The 13523-nt window shown below is 41.8% G+C and overlaps 1 protein-coding gene across 1 annotated transcript in view; it reads left to right on the forward strand.

Moving 5' to 3' along the window:
* Positions 1 to 13523, forward strand: part of SHC4 (SHC adaptor protein 4) — a 128883-nt gene that overhangs the window by 30451 nt on the left and 84909 nt on the right. The window contains exon 2 of the mRNA XM_022587155.3: positions 9772 to 9842. Coding sequence (XP_022442863.1) covers positions 9772 to 9842 — 71 coding nt within the window. The remainder of the gene's footprint in view (positions 1 to 9771; positions 9843 to 13523) is intronic.

Here is a 13523-nt window from a genome sequence, read left to right on the forward strand (position 1 = left end):
ACCTGTAATGGAAAGGAATCTGAAGCTGTACACCTGAAACTAACACAATATTGTAAATCGACTATAGTTCAATTTAAAAAAAAAAAAAAGAGGAAGAAAAGGCAGTGTTTGCTAAAACCCCTTGTGCCTCTTCCCTTGAGGCCTGTCTCACTGATCTCCCCCCTGAACTCGCTCCCCGGTGTTGCTCCCCTTCCAGAGGCAGAGTCCCCCTCCCCAGTGTCCATCTGCCCAGGTTTGCATAGATTGGTGCTGCACTAAACAGGGAAGGACTTTCCACTCCCTTCTCACACATGCAACTTCTGACTCACACCTGGCACAAGGAGGGCTTTGACCAGCTTCACTTCAGGATTATTTTAACTGGAAATATACCTCTTTAAGAAGGAACACTTTACAGATGGACCAGTTAGGATGCAGGTTATTTTGAGACTTCCTGAACATTATTTCTTGGCTACTTCATTCAAATAAATTGTTTATTGCCCTGTAAGAGGTGCTGGGGATAATGATGACTAAGACTCACTGCCTGCCCTTGAGAAGCCCACAGTCCAGCAGCGAGCAGGCATAGACATTTAAACAGATAAATTGCAGCACCACTGGGTGAGTACAACCTTGTGGTGTGACCAAGATGTCCTGGGAGCCCAGAGGAAGAGCGATGACCTCTGCCTCAAGAGTGCTGAAGATTTCAAACAACTATGATTTCTGAAGCCCCATCCATAGATTGATTATTCATCCATTCACACGTATTTTCTAAATAATTTATGTCAGGATCCCACACTGCCTGAAGATATTATTTGTTGGCCTATTATTGTTGTTGCTGCTTGATAATAGTTCTATTGATATATAATTACATTCCACACAGTTCACCCATATCAAGTGTACAATCCAATGGCTTTTAGTGTATGCACAGTTGTGCAACCATCACCAATATCAGAACATCTTTATCAACCACCAAAGCAACCCTGTAACCTGTAGCACTCATACCGCATCCCCCCAAACCTTCCAACCCTCCTTTCTAGTTCTATAGATTTGTTTATTCCAGACATTTCATATAAATGGAATCACACAATATGTGGTCTTTTGTGACTGTCTTCTTTCACTTAGAAAAATATTTTCAGGGTTCATCCATGTTGTACCATTTATCAGTAGTTCATTCCTTTTTATTGTCAAACACTATGCCATTGCATGATATACCACTTTTTATTGATCCATTCATCAGTTGATGGATATTCAGGTGTTTCTACTTTTTGGCCATTATGACTAATGCTACTATGAACATTTGACTGCAAGTGTTTGTGTGAACATGTGTTTTCACTTTTCATGGGTGTATATCTAGGAGTGGAATTGTTGAGCCATATGGTAATTCTTAGTTTAACTTTTTGAGGAACTGCCAAGCTGTTTTCCCTCATGGCTTCACCATTTTACATTCCCATTACCAACGTATGAGGGTTCCAGTTTCTCTACACCTTTGCCAACACTTTCCATTTTCAGTTGTTTTTTTTTTTAAATTATAGCCATTCCAAAGGGTGTGAAGTGGTATCTCACTGTGGTTTTGATGTGCAGTTCCTTAGTGATGAATGACGCTGAGCAGTTTTTCATGTGCTTACTCGCCATTTGTATATCTTATTTGGAGAAATGTCTGTTCAGATCATTTGTCCATTTAAAAATTGGGTTATTTGTCTTTTTATTATTGAGTTGTGTTCTTTATGTATTCTAGATGCAAGTCCCTTATCAGATAAATCATTTGCAAACATTTTCTCCCGTTCTGTGCATGGTCTTTTCATTTTCTTGATAGTGTCCCTTGAAGCACAAAAGTAATTTTTATGAAATTCAATTTATCTGTTTTTTTCTTTGTTTGCTTGTACTTTTGGTATCATATCCAAGGTCCTGATGATTTTTGCCTATTTTCTTTTAAGAGTTTTATCATTTTAACTCTTATATGTAGGTCTTAGATCCATTTTGAGTTTATTTTTGCATATGGTATCGAATAGAGATCTGATTTCATTCTTTTGTGTTATTCCATTCTGTTAATATCCAATTGCTCCAGCACCATTTGTTGAAAACATTGTTGTTCCCCCACTTAAATTGTTTTGGTGCCCTTGTCAGAAGTCTACTGACAGGAAATGTGAGGGTTTATTTTTGGATTCTCAAGTCTATTTCACTGATCTCTATGTCTTTCTTTATGCAATTAGTTGAGTTAGTTGATCAGTTTGAAGAGTACTGCTACCTTAACATTAAGTCTTACCCATCTCTGAACTTGGAATGTCTTTCCAATTGTTTTGGTCTTCTTGAGTTTCTTTCAACAATATTTTATAGTTTCAAAGCATAAATTTTGTATTTATTTTGTTAAATTTATTCATAAATATTTTATTGCTTTGGATTCTATTACAAATAGATCTTTTAAATTTAAATTTTGGATTGTTCATTGTGACCTGTTAGTTTTAAAATTTAGGAAAATTCATAAATAAAGTCTTATTTCTGACTTCTCTTGAAAAATCAGACCTGGTTTCCCAAATGACAAGAAGTAGCTAGAGTACTTTGGGTTTTGTCTTTCTTGTATGCCGTATAGTTCCAGATTTGCCTGTATCTGGCTACTTTCTTCTACCTGGATCCACTCACTCATTAATGCGTTAATTATTATTATTATTATTTTTTTTGCGGTACGCGGGCCTGTCACCACTGTGGCCTCTCTCCCACTGCGGAGCACAGGCTCCGGACGCGCAGGCTCAGCGGCCATGGCTCACGGGCCCAGCCTCTCCGCGGCATGCAAGATCCTCCCGGACCGGGGCACGAAGCCGCGTCCTCTGCATCGGCAGGCGGACTCCCAACCACTGTGCAACCAGGGAAGCCCAATGCCTTAATTATTAAGCATTGAGTTTTTGACCTTTATGATTATTCTTTTGGAAAATCTAAGTTAGATGAGATTCAGTTTGAAAAAAAGGATTAATATGATCTAAATCCTTAATATAATTATTTTTATACACACATCCTATCTTTTCTTAAAAGTTATTCAAGCCCTATTTTACTCATTCATCTCAGGAACATTGGTGAGCTAGGCTCAACACTGAGGATACAAACAGACACTATTCCTGTCCTAAAAGAGATACACACACGTTGACCAATAAAAGCCATATGGACAATTAATGTTTTATGAAAGGTCTTCTGGACATCCATACAGTGTGTGGAGGAGGGTCCAGAGACGGTAGTGGTGGTGAAGCCTGAAGGTAAGAAAGGAGGAAAAGAGGAGAGGTTTCATGTAAGTGACTTTTGAATGATAATAGCTGGAGACCTTGTCCATTAAACTAAGAAAGTAGGATCTCTTCCTGAAGACTGATGTTTTCTCCAAAGTGTTAATTCTTGGACCAGCTGTAGCGGAACCCATGAATGCTTATTAAAATGCAATCTCCTGGACCGACTGAAGCAGAATCTGTCAGAACCCTAGGAATCTGTTTTTTTAAATCTGCCATTGAAGTTTCTCTGTTGACTCTGAAGTTCTCTAAAGTTTGAGAAGCTCTGCTTTAAGAAGGTGGGGGGTCTGAAGGGTTTTAAGTGGGAATGAGATGTGATAGGATGGAGTGATATCCTGCTAGACTTGCATTTCAGTAAGGTGCTGGCTGTACTGGGAAAGGCAGATTCAGAGGGTAGGACACTCCTTCGGGGGATTGTGTTCTAAATTCAACACCAGGGTGAAACTCAGATAGAGTAAAGAATGCGCTGGGTAATCCCTGAAATCTCTAACACTTGTGTACCTGGACCATCCAGGCTCAGCCGTTCACTCGTATTTCTGTTTGAATTTGCAGAGGTCCCCTTTTCCTGGGGCAGTTGAGGTCAAAGTCTTTGAGGAGTAGGGCTGGGGGCTGAAGGGCTGAACGAAGGGACTGATCTCTTATGTTCTGCCGGCCAAATGGATATAGTAGTTGAATTAAGCGCATTGAATGGATGTGAGTCCACTCTACTGCAGTTGAGAGACACAGTTTGCCTAAACTAGGGTGGTACAATTTGGGGCAGAGTGTGGAGCTGAGGGGAGAAGAGAGGGCAGATGTGAGAGATGATTGAATTGATGGAACTTGGCCCCTGGTTGGATGAGGGGTTTGAAAGAAAGGGAAGAGGTGCGTTTTCCAGTTTGTACAAAGAGGTAGATGGTGATACCATTGGTTGAGATCAGAAATGAAAGTAGAGGAATAATTTGGACTTGTTGAATTTGAGATGCAAGTGGAATATTCCTGTGATTATACAGATCTGGAACCTGGGAGAGAGCTTGGGTTGAAAATCCGTGTGCCATCAACATCCAGGCAATAAGTGAAGGCAAAGGAGTATACATGGTAGAGATTGATTTTATTGGATTGGAGTAAAACTCGGGAACCAGAATTTTCTAAGCTTCCCTGGCGTTTTAATATGCAGTCAGAGTTAAGAACCAATGGTATAGAGTGACGGGAGAAGGGACATTGTTTAAAGAAAAGACAGGGGGGGAAAAGGAAGCAGCAAAGGAGACAGAGAAGGAAGAGTCAGAGGATAAAGATGGGGAACCAGAAAATACTCTCAAGAAAACCAAGGAGAGACGCTCCAAGGAAAGAGAAGGAGGTGGCTAGAGGTCAGCAATGGCAGTTGCTCTGGATAGGTGAATTGGAGACCAGAACAGGTCACAGTGGACGAGGAGATCATTGGTTTGCTCAGGGAGTTTCAATAGAGTCTTGAGACCAGAAACTACTGTAGTGGGTTGAAGCATGAATAGAAAGTAAAGAAGTGGAGACAATGTCTCAAGGTTATGAAGAGAATGTCCTCTCCCCATTCCCCCAGACATTTTTTTTTTTTAATGGGAAAGACTCGATGTTATTTAGAGGTGGCAGAAAAATCCTGCAGTGTCTTCAGGCCACATTGGTGGCCTCTACCATTGTTGAACATTTATTGCATGAAGGTCAGACCCTTGTCATATCACATTTGATATACTGTTCTTCAGTGTTCTGATTGTTTCAAAGTGTCATTCTTTCCCATCTTATTAAGTGCAGGGCCAATGCCTTTAACCTTCTTTTGAACAATATTTCTCCATTCTCCTAGCACAGGGACAGGCACATTCTAAGGAAGGGAGTATGCCGTTGAAAAAAAGGGATTTAACCCTACTTAGTAATTTATAAATTGTGATCCCAAGAGGTTAAGTGGTAGGCCTTATTTAATTTTTAAACTCTAAAATAATACTATCTACTTATTTTCAAACATAAGCAATACAAAAATGTAAAGTAAAAGGCTGCCTCTGTCCCATTCCCAGAGGTAACCACTGTTAACCATGTCTTATGTATCCTGCAGACATTTTTTTCTGAGGATATAAGAATATATATCCTTTTTCTTTAGGTCTTTTGAAGTCATCCTTCTGTAAGAATCAAGTGAAAATTTCCCATAAGTTAGCTCTCATTCCTTTTCTCTGAAAACTGCAGTAATTTCTTCTCTGGAATGCGAAACCCAAGACACGCAGGCCATGAATAGGCTGTCCATCTCTCCCTGGAAGCAAGTGGCTGTAGCTCAGACAGTACAAAAATATTATGAGTGCCTTGGGGCACGAAGGGAGCGCGCGAGCCGGGAGCTAGGTGAGCCGTCTGTCGGGTGCTGAATGGGAAGGTTGTCTGAGTGTCGCCACGTTCTCGCCGCTCCTGGGTGCCTCTAATAAAGCTCTTCAGTGTCCTCTTCTCATCACAGGGTCAGGAACTAGGGAGTGTCTTCTGCCTCATGTGCCACCTCCTGCAGGCCCCTGAAGAGCTTGGATTCATGCCTGCTCTTACCGTGGGGCCCCCAGGCTCGTTACCTTCTTACACACCTGGGAAGACCAAAGGAAGAGTCAGTGGGAGCAGCTGGATGACTCTTTTTCTTTTTGCTTTTCCTGTTCCACAAGGCTCACACAAAGGTTCCCAGAAATGGGCTGTGGCCTCCAGAATAAGCCCTGATTCAGTCTCACTGAATACATGAAACCGAGCCAGGCACTTCCCTTTAATAGGCCTTAATTTCTTCATCTATTTAATGGAATTAACAATGACTAACCTCATAGAAAGGAAAGATAAATCATCTCTTTCATGGTTGGCCTATCCTCACGGGGCTGTGTTTCTTAAGAACAGAGAGCACGTCTTATGCAGATCTACATTTAATAAATGAATAAATAAGTGAATTTAATAAATGAATGGGTTTCTTAAGAACAGAGAGCATGTCTTATGCCGATCTACATTTAATAAATGAATGGGAGGTACTATCATCCCTAGTTTATACTGAAATCAACAAACTGAACTCCTCATCCCTCGGGCCTGGACATTCAGCCACTTTCCGCTTGGGCAGTCATCAGGTACCTGAATGAAGATGCAGACAGATTCTTTTCATGCACTGCCCTCTCCCTGCTTCCACACAGCGATGGTTTCGGAGTGGAATGGACTGAATGAGTCAAAGGGAAGACCAGCTGCATCTGGGCTTCAGGGTCATTGTGGAAAAAATCAGGCATTGCTTTTCTCCCTTCACGTTGCCCAGAGTGGCTTCTTCCTCACGTGCCCAGGGTCGGCGGGGAATGTGCTTATTGTCACGATCACCTCAGGCTAGGATTCACGTTTATCACAGGGAGGTTGGCAGAAGGCGTGCCACTGATGACAGACAAGCGTGTGAAGCAAAACAGGTTTCGAGGAAGGGGAGGGGATCGGAAGCAATGCCTGGGGCTGCCTTAGAAGGAAGGGCATGAAGTGGTTATTGCCATGAAGCGTGGTTAAGAACAAAACCTTGGAAGATTCCCCTCCTCCCTGACTTGCTCTCCCACTCTCTACTAGAAACCCCTCTCCGCATTGTTAACCAGAATCCCACCATGGGTGCTTCACTTCACTGGGCTGAGGATGGCACCATTTGACACCCTCCCTCACGTGGCTGTTGAGCTGCATCAGCCTTGGAGCATTTCTGTCCCAGCTGACATTTTTTTGCCTCTTTCTCCGCATCCTGTTCAGATCCGCAGCCTACTCTCCTCCCAGTTGGAGTCCCCACCATCAACTTTATCGCTCAGGGTGCTCCCCACGACCACACCCCCCAGCCCTGGAACACCTGGGGAGTTGGGCCCATTCTCCCCACCTTCCTCTTGAGTCTCTTTCTGAGTCCTCAGTTCTGTCCTCCTCACTCATCCCCCAGGATGGGGAGAACGGTCAGACCTTCACCTCTCTCTGCTCATTTTAAAGCTCATGTTGGAGCTGAACAGTAGAAGCTTTCTCCACTCTTTCATCCAGTATTTGTTGGATGCAAACTCTATAGCATTCACTGTGGCCCAGGCGTTGTCCCAGGTGTTGGAAATACCATGGCGATCATGGTCCTTACTCTTACGGTGCTTATGGCCAAGGGAATGAAGACAGGTAACAAACAAGCAAATTGACAAGTAAACCTGATAGTGGCATGAAATAACAAATGAGGGACTGTGATGAAGGGTGACAGGAGGGGGCCTCTGAGGCAGTGACATTTGAATTAAAACCTGAAGGACAAAAAGGAGTTAGTCCTGCAGTGCAGTGGGGGAAGAGCTAGGCAGAGCTGGCAATGGAACAGCAAGTGCAAAGGCCTTGTATTTGGAAAGTGTTGGGTGTATTTGAGGAATAGAAGGAAAGCCAATGTGGCAGCAAAGTGCACAGGGGCAGAGTGACACAGATGGAGTTGGAGGGGTAAACAGGGGTCAGAAAACACAGCGTTTAAGTGTTTATGGCAACAAGTTTGTTCTGATAATAAATGCCAGAGGTTTTAAGCAATGGCGGGACATGGCCTGATACTCTTTTTTTTTTTTTTCTTTTGCTGTACGCGGGCCTCTCACCGCCGCGGCCCCTCCCGTTGCGGAGCAACAGGCTCCGGACGCGCAGGCTCAGCGGCCATGGCTCACGGGCCCAGCCGCTCCGCGACATGTGGGATCCTCCTAGACCGGGGCACGAACCCGCGCCCCCTGCAAAGGCAGGCGGACTCCCAACCACTGTGCCACCAGGGAAGCCCTCGTGACAGTTTTGAGATGGGCTTAATACCGTGCTACATCTAGCTTTCCTTTCCTATTACGTCTAATGATTTATTGAACAGAAATCTCTAGACATCGCTTACTTCCTTGAGGTACTCAAGCCTTGGGATGTTAAATGTGATTGGGACAGAATAAAATGTTAAAAAATTTTTTTCTCAATACTAGATCCCGCAGGAGGGATATGATGAACAGGAATCTGGCTGAGAATGGCCAGGTAATTGTCCTGGCCAGCACGCTCTACCCTGCACGAGGCTCTAAGCAACACTTGGTGCACTGACTTCCTCTTAGGATGTGAAATCTGTAGAATTCGCTGAGAAATACTGCAAGAAGTATCTGGGGAGGCACCCCCAGCTCCTGCCATCTTTCCGCAAGCAGAGGGAGGCTGCAAGGCTTGCAGAGGAAAGCTAAACAGGAAGCAGATCTTTTCCAAGGAGCCTACAGATCACTTTCAATTAGACCACTTGGCTCTCATAACATTTCCGAGCTCATTCTCAGAGAAACACTCTCCCTCGTCAACTGAGGCCCTGCTAAGAGGATTACTCCCACTGCCTCACCTGGCAAAGCTACACAGAAGACTACTAAGTCCCTACACTTAATGCCTCTGCATGATTCCAGAATCCAATTTTCAACTATCAACTTGTAATTTCCTGGATACCCCACCAGTGTCTTTCAGTCAGTGGGTCCTAAACCAACTCATCTTCCCCTCTCCTGGCTTTCCTGTTTCTGTTAATGGAATCACTGTTCCCTCTGTTACCCTGGCTGGAAACATCTGAGTCATTCTTGACTCATCCTTCTCTCTTATTCTCTAGATCAAATCAACTGCCAAATGGTGTAGTCTCTATTTCTATGATGTGACTTGAATCTGTCCCCTCCTTCCTACTGCCACCATCCCTCCTCAGTGTGAGCTGTCATTACTTCCCTCTCGACAGGAGCATCCTCACTTTTTCTTCGCCATGAACCCACCTTCATACTGCTGCTGACATTAAAGCTCCTCAAACACAGACGATCCCATCACTCTCTTTCCAGCAGCCTGATGGCTCCCGCTGCTGCCACATTAAATATAAACCATCTTTTAGCTTTATAAGTCTCAATGCCTTTTCCAATACTCCATGTTCAAGCTAAATGTACTCATTCCTGGTGTAGGACATGACTTTTTTTCCCCTTGAACCCTCTGAATAAATAAATGATCTTGCAAAAAAAAAATAAGACCTTCCTATATTACTGTCCTATATTATCTGCACTTATATGCTTATTTTATCTCCCTAGAAGATTTGATATTCCTGTATTACCTTTAGTTTTGCTTCCTCTGATCTCTGAGCGCATGAATGTATCAGGCACTGCTCTTAGAACACCTGTAGGAAACAATTTTACTCTCACAACAATTCTGATTGTATCCCCACGTTACTGTGACAAACCTGAGATGCAGAGAAGTTGAATAACTTGCTGGGGTTCCATAGCTAACAACTGGCAGAGCCAGGATACAGATTCACATGGTCTGGCCCCGGAGCCCAAGCTCTTAACCTCTGAGCTCACATTGGTCAGGGATGACAGCTGTATTCCTGATATCATATTTTGGATTCAGCTGATGTGTTATAACTGAACTGCAGTTGAAGGCCTGTGTCCATTAATGGTCGGAAATATCAATGGTAGGCTGAGTGTGCAAATGTAATTTGATATCAGGGGCTGATTTACGGTGTTTCCCAGGAAATCACTCTGAAGCCAAGAGCTATCTTTGTGCTCTTTTTTCCTACTTGTTCTTTTTTTTTCTTTTCTTCTTCCAGTACATGGGCTGTATTGAGGTGCTGCAATCAATGAGGTCACTGGATTTTGGAATGAGAACCCAAGTTACAAGGTAAGAGAACAAAAATGGGACAGACTTTGAGGACTATAGTCTAAAGTCACAAGAGTTTCTCCCCACAGGAATTTCATACAAGGTTTCAAAGGCATCGTGGGTTTTTATTCATAAGGCTGGAAGGTACACCAAAGCCCAGTGACCTTCGATGAGTAGCTTTGCCTCATCACATGAAAGATTTCTCAGTTGTGTGGCGGAGCATCTGCATTTCATAGGAGAACTGACAAGATGATGTAGTCAGAGAAATAGCTGGTTTCCCAGATACTAAATGTATTTAAAATAATGTCTAGAAATAGGACATTACAGAATCTCAGACCTGTCGAAGAAGTAGCCGAAAATAAGAACAGGGAAAAACTTTCCACATCAGCAAGCCCAAGCTCTCCCCATTTATGGCATCCCTGATACAAGAAACTCTTACTCCTTGTCTGGGTCTCCCTCCTCCATGTAAGGTGAGCTGGATGAAAGAGTTGAACCCGGGGACCCTTACCCAGGGTGGCCTCCGGCAGCTTAGGGCAAGAACCAGAATCATTATTACACAGAGCACAAGTCAGAAGCAGAAACACAAGGCATGGTTCTTTAAGGCCAGGTTCAAAGCAAGGATGGAAAGGGGAATAATTGAGTGCTGAGACTGGCAACTGGGAAAATTGTGAGGTGAGGGAGATGAGGTGAGAGGACTGGATTTATAGGAGTGATTCAGGATGAAGACTTGGGCATCTGCAGTGTGTGGTGCCAGTATGTGTCTCAGGGGCAAGCTGCAGTGCCTGTCTGCATCCATGGTTGCAGGCCACAGTTTCCACAGGTGAATGTTCTCATTATGAAGAGAGGATAACTTTTCCTAATGCTCATCTTATGGAAGTCCGAGGCCTTGAAAAATTGTCCTCTTGACCAAAAGGTTTGGGGAAAGGAATACGCTCTTTAGGAGAGTCACAGTTTACAATGATGTACGGTATTAAAGACCCTGAGAAGTCCTGTGCTATATAGTTTAAAAAGCACTAACTTCATCTTGAGATTTTCTAAATTTATTTGGCCCCAGAATTCTTTTTTTATGTAACATAAATGAACATTCCATGTATCTCTGGGGTTCCATGAAATGATCTTTAAGAAATGCTATTGTGGACTCTTTTGTTTACAATGCATCAAATCTGTCTTTCCAAATTTCTCACCAATCCTTGGTATTCCCTCAGGAGTTAAACAAATGAAATCTAATTCTATTTTTCTTTTTTTTTTTTTCTGTATTCTTGGTGCCTATTTCAGTCCTTGGCACCCGGAAGGGGCTCAATGGATATTTATGGAGTAAATGCGTGACTCCACCTGACTACTTTCCAGGGTTTGGAAATGGCTACATCTTCCCTCCCTTTTAAGCCTTCTCTTTCACATTCTCAGGCCCTTCAACTATCCTTTAAGCGAGAGGGTTTCTAGATTACTTCCTACTCTCTTAGCCCTAATTTGGACACATTTCAGGTTTTATTTCATTCTGATGATGCTTAATCTGGAGAAAGCCCTTCCTCCAATCCTGAGCTGGTTACAGGTGGGAGGAAGAGGGTCGCTACCCCAGGTGACTGGAGTGGGGATACAGGAGAAAGGAATGCCACTGTCCATACTTGAGGATGACTGATTTTCTGTTCATTCCCTTATCCATTCATTTTGACTTGTTCTCCTTCACTTGAGTATTTATGGAGTGCTCATCAAGTGCCTGAAACTCTTCAAGAATAAAGGATGCAGATGCCTCTGACCTCAAAGAACTTACATTCTACCTGGGGAAACAGACTATGGCAAGGAAACAAATAAAGAGACAATATACTTTCAGGTAGTAATAAGTGCCATTACTATAATGATAAAGCAGGGTAAGAGGATAGAGATGTAGTAGGTGGGCTTTTAAATTTTATTTTATTATCTAGTTATAAATATACTGTATATTTACTTAGAACATTTAGAAAATACAGATAAGTATGAAAAAGAAAATCACTCATAATCTCACCTGGAAGTAATGTCTACTAACGTTTTGTGCTTTGGAAAAACCTTCTGATCTTTTCTTCCTTACATGTGCTTACAGTGATTTTTGTAGAAAATCTGAAAAATATTTGCTACTGTTTCTCCCATGTTGGCCATTTTCCTGTTGCTAAATATTCAGAAGAATTTTTAATTGTGGTAAAATACGTATAACAGAAACTTTACCATTTTAACCATTTTTAAGTGTCCAATTCAGTGGCATTAAGTGCGTTTCATCTTGTTGTGCAAACACCACCACCATCCCTCTCGAGAACTTTTTCATCTTTTCAAACTGAAACTTTGTATATTAAATAATAACTTCTTATTCCCTTCTCCCCCAGCCCCTGGCAACCACCATTCCACTTTCTGTCTCTATGAATATGACTACTGTAGGTACCTCATATAAGTAGGGTTATATAGTGTTTGTTTTTTGTGTGACTAATTTATTTCATTTAGCATAATGTCTTCAAGGTTTATCACTAGGTCAAACAATATAAATATTTTGAAGGCTTTAGATCTGTATTGCTAGGTTGTTCTGCAGAAGAACCATATACTAGTTGATATCCTCCCTCCCATCCATGTATCTATTTTTTGTTACTATCTGTTTTTATTTTATTTTTTTAATTTCTATTTTATATTGGAGTATAGTTGATTTACAATGTTGTGTTAGTTTCAGGTGTACAACAAAGTGATTTAGTTATACATATACATGTATCTATTCTTTTTCAGATTCTTTTCCCATATAGGTTATTACAGAGTATTGAGTAGAGTTCCCTGTGCTATACGGTAGGTCCTTGTTGATTATTTACTTTATATATAGTAGTGTGTATATGTTAATCTTAACTTCCTAATTTCTATTTTTAAAACATCTTTATGAATTTGTCAGTCTGTATTTTCCTACTGTTTAGTAAATGGTAAAAGACTATTTCTTTCTCTGCCATGAAGATTCGGTTCATGACTAATATACAGATCCAAGGGGAGGTGTCTGGCATAGTACCTGGACATTATTCCTTGTAGATGTGTCCGTATGAGATTCAGGCATGGCAAATTGTGCTCTGGGCAGATTTGTGGAAGCTTGAGGGTGGCTCACTTTCCATAAACCTCTAATTCCCACCCTACTTCGCAAATATTTACTCTTCCTTCTCTTAATTTTTCCTTCTTTATCTCCTTCTCCTTTCTTTTCTCAACTTACATAGGTATTCACATTCAGCCACTATTCAAGTTGCTCTATTCCCAATTGCCTAAGATGTTATTAATATATAACTGTTGAATCAGGTTTCAAATAGTTTACAATTTGAATTTCACATATTCACAAAGTTTCATTTAACTCATAATCCTACTTAACCCAAGAAAAAAATTCCATGGACCAGTGAGAATTCTATAAGAAAGATCTTTATTTTGTGTGACCACAGGTGTCTCCTGACAGTTACCATCAAGCAGATTAATCAGGTGTGACTGCTGATAAACTAATGTAGCTAATTGCCACTACGCATACAAACAGGTGTATTCAGGCTGATGTCCTACCTATGTTAATTGATCTTACCACGTCTCTACTAGTTAGTACATTGTTCCAGTTAATAGACAGACGGCAACATGAAGTTCCTGATAATGAAGGAGGAGCCATGGTTAAGATACAACAGTTGGGTCAGTGTTTGAAACAGAGGACAAAGATGGAGTCAAATTCTTCTCATT

This window comes from Delphinapterus leucas, chromosome 2 (genome assembly GCF_059928025.1).
Source record: "Delphinapterus leucas isolate spDelLeu-1000000601 "Yukka" chromosome 2, BTC_Dleu_Yukka2, whole genome shotgun sequence".
NCBI classification, from domain to species: domain Eukaryota; kingdom Metazoa; phylum Chordata; class Mammalia; order Artiodactyla; family Monodontidae; genus Delphinapterus; species Delphinapterus leucas.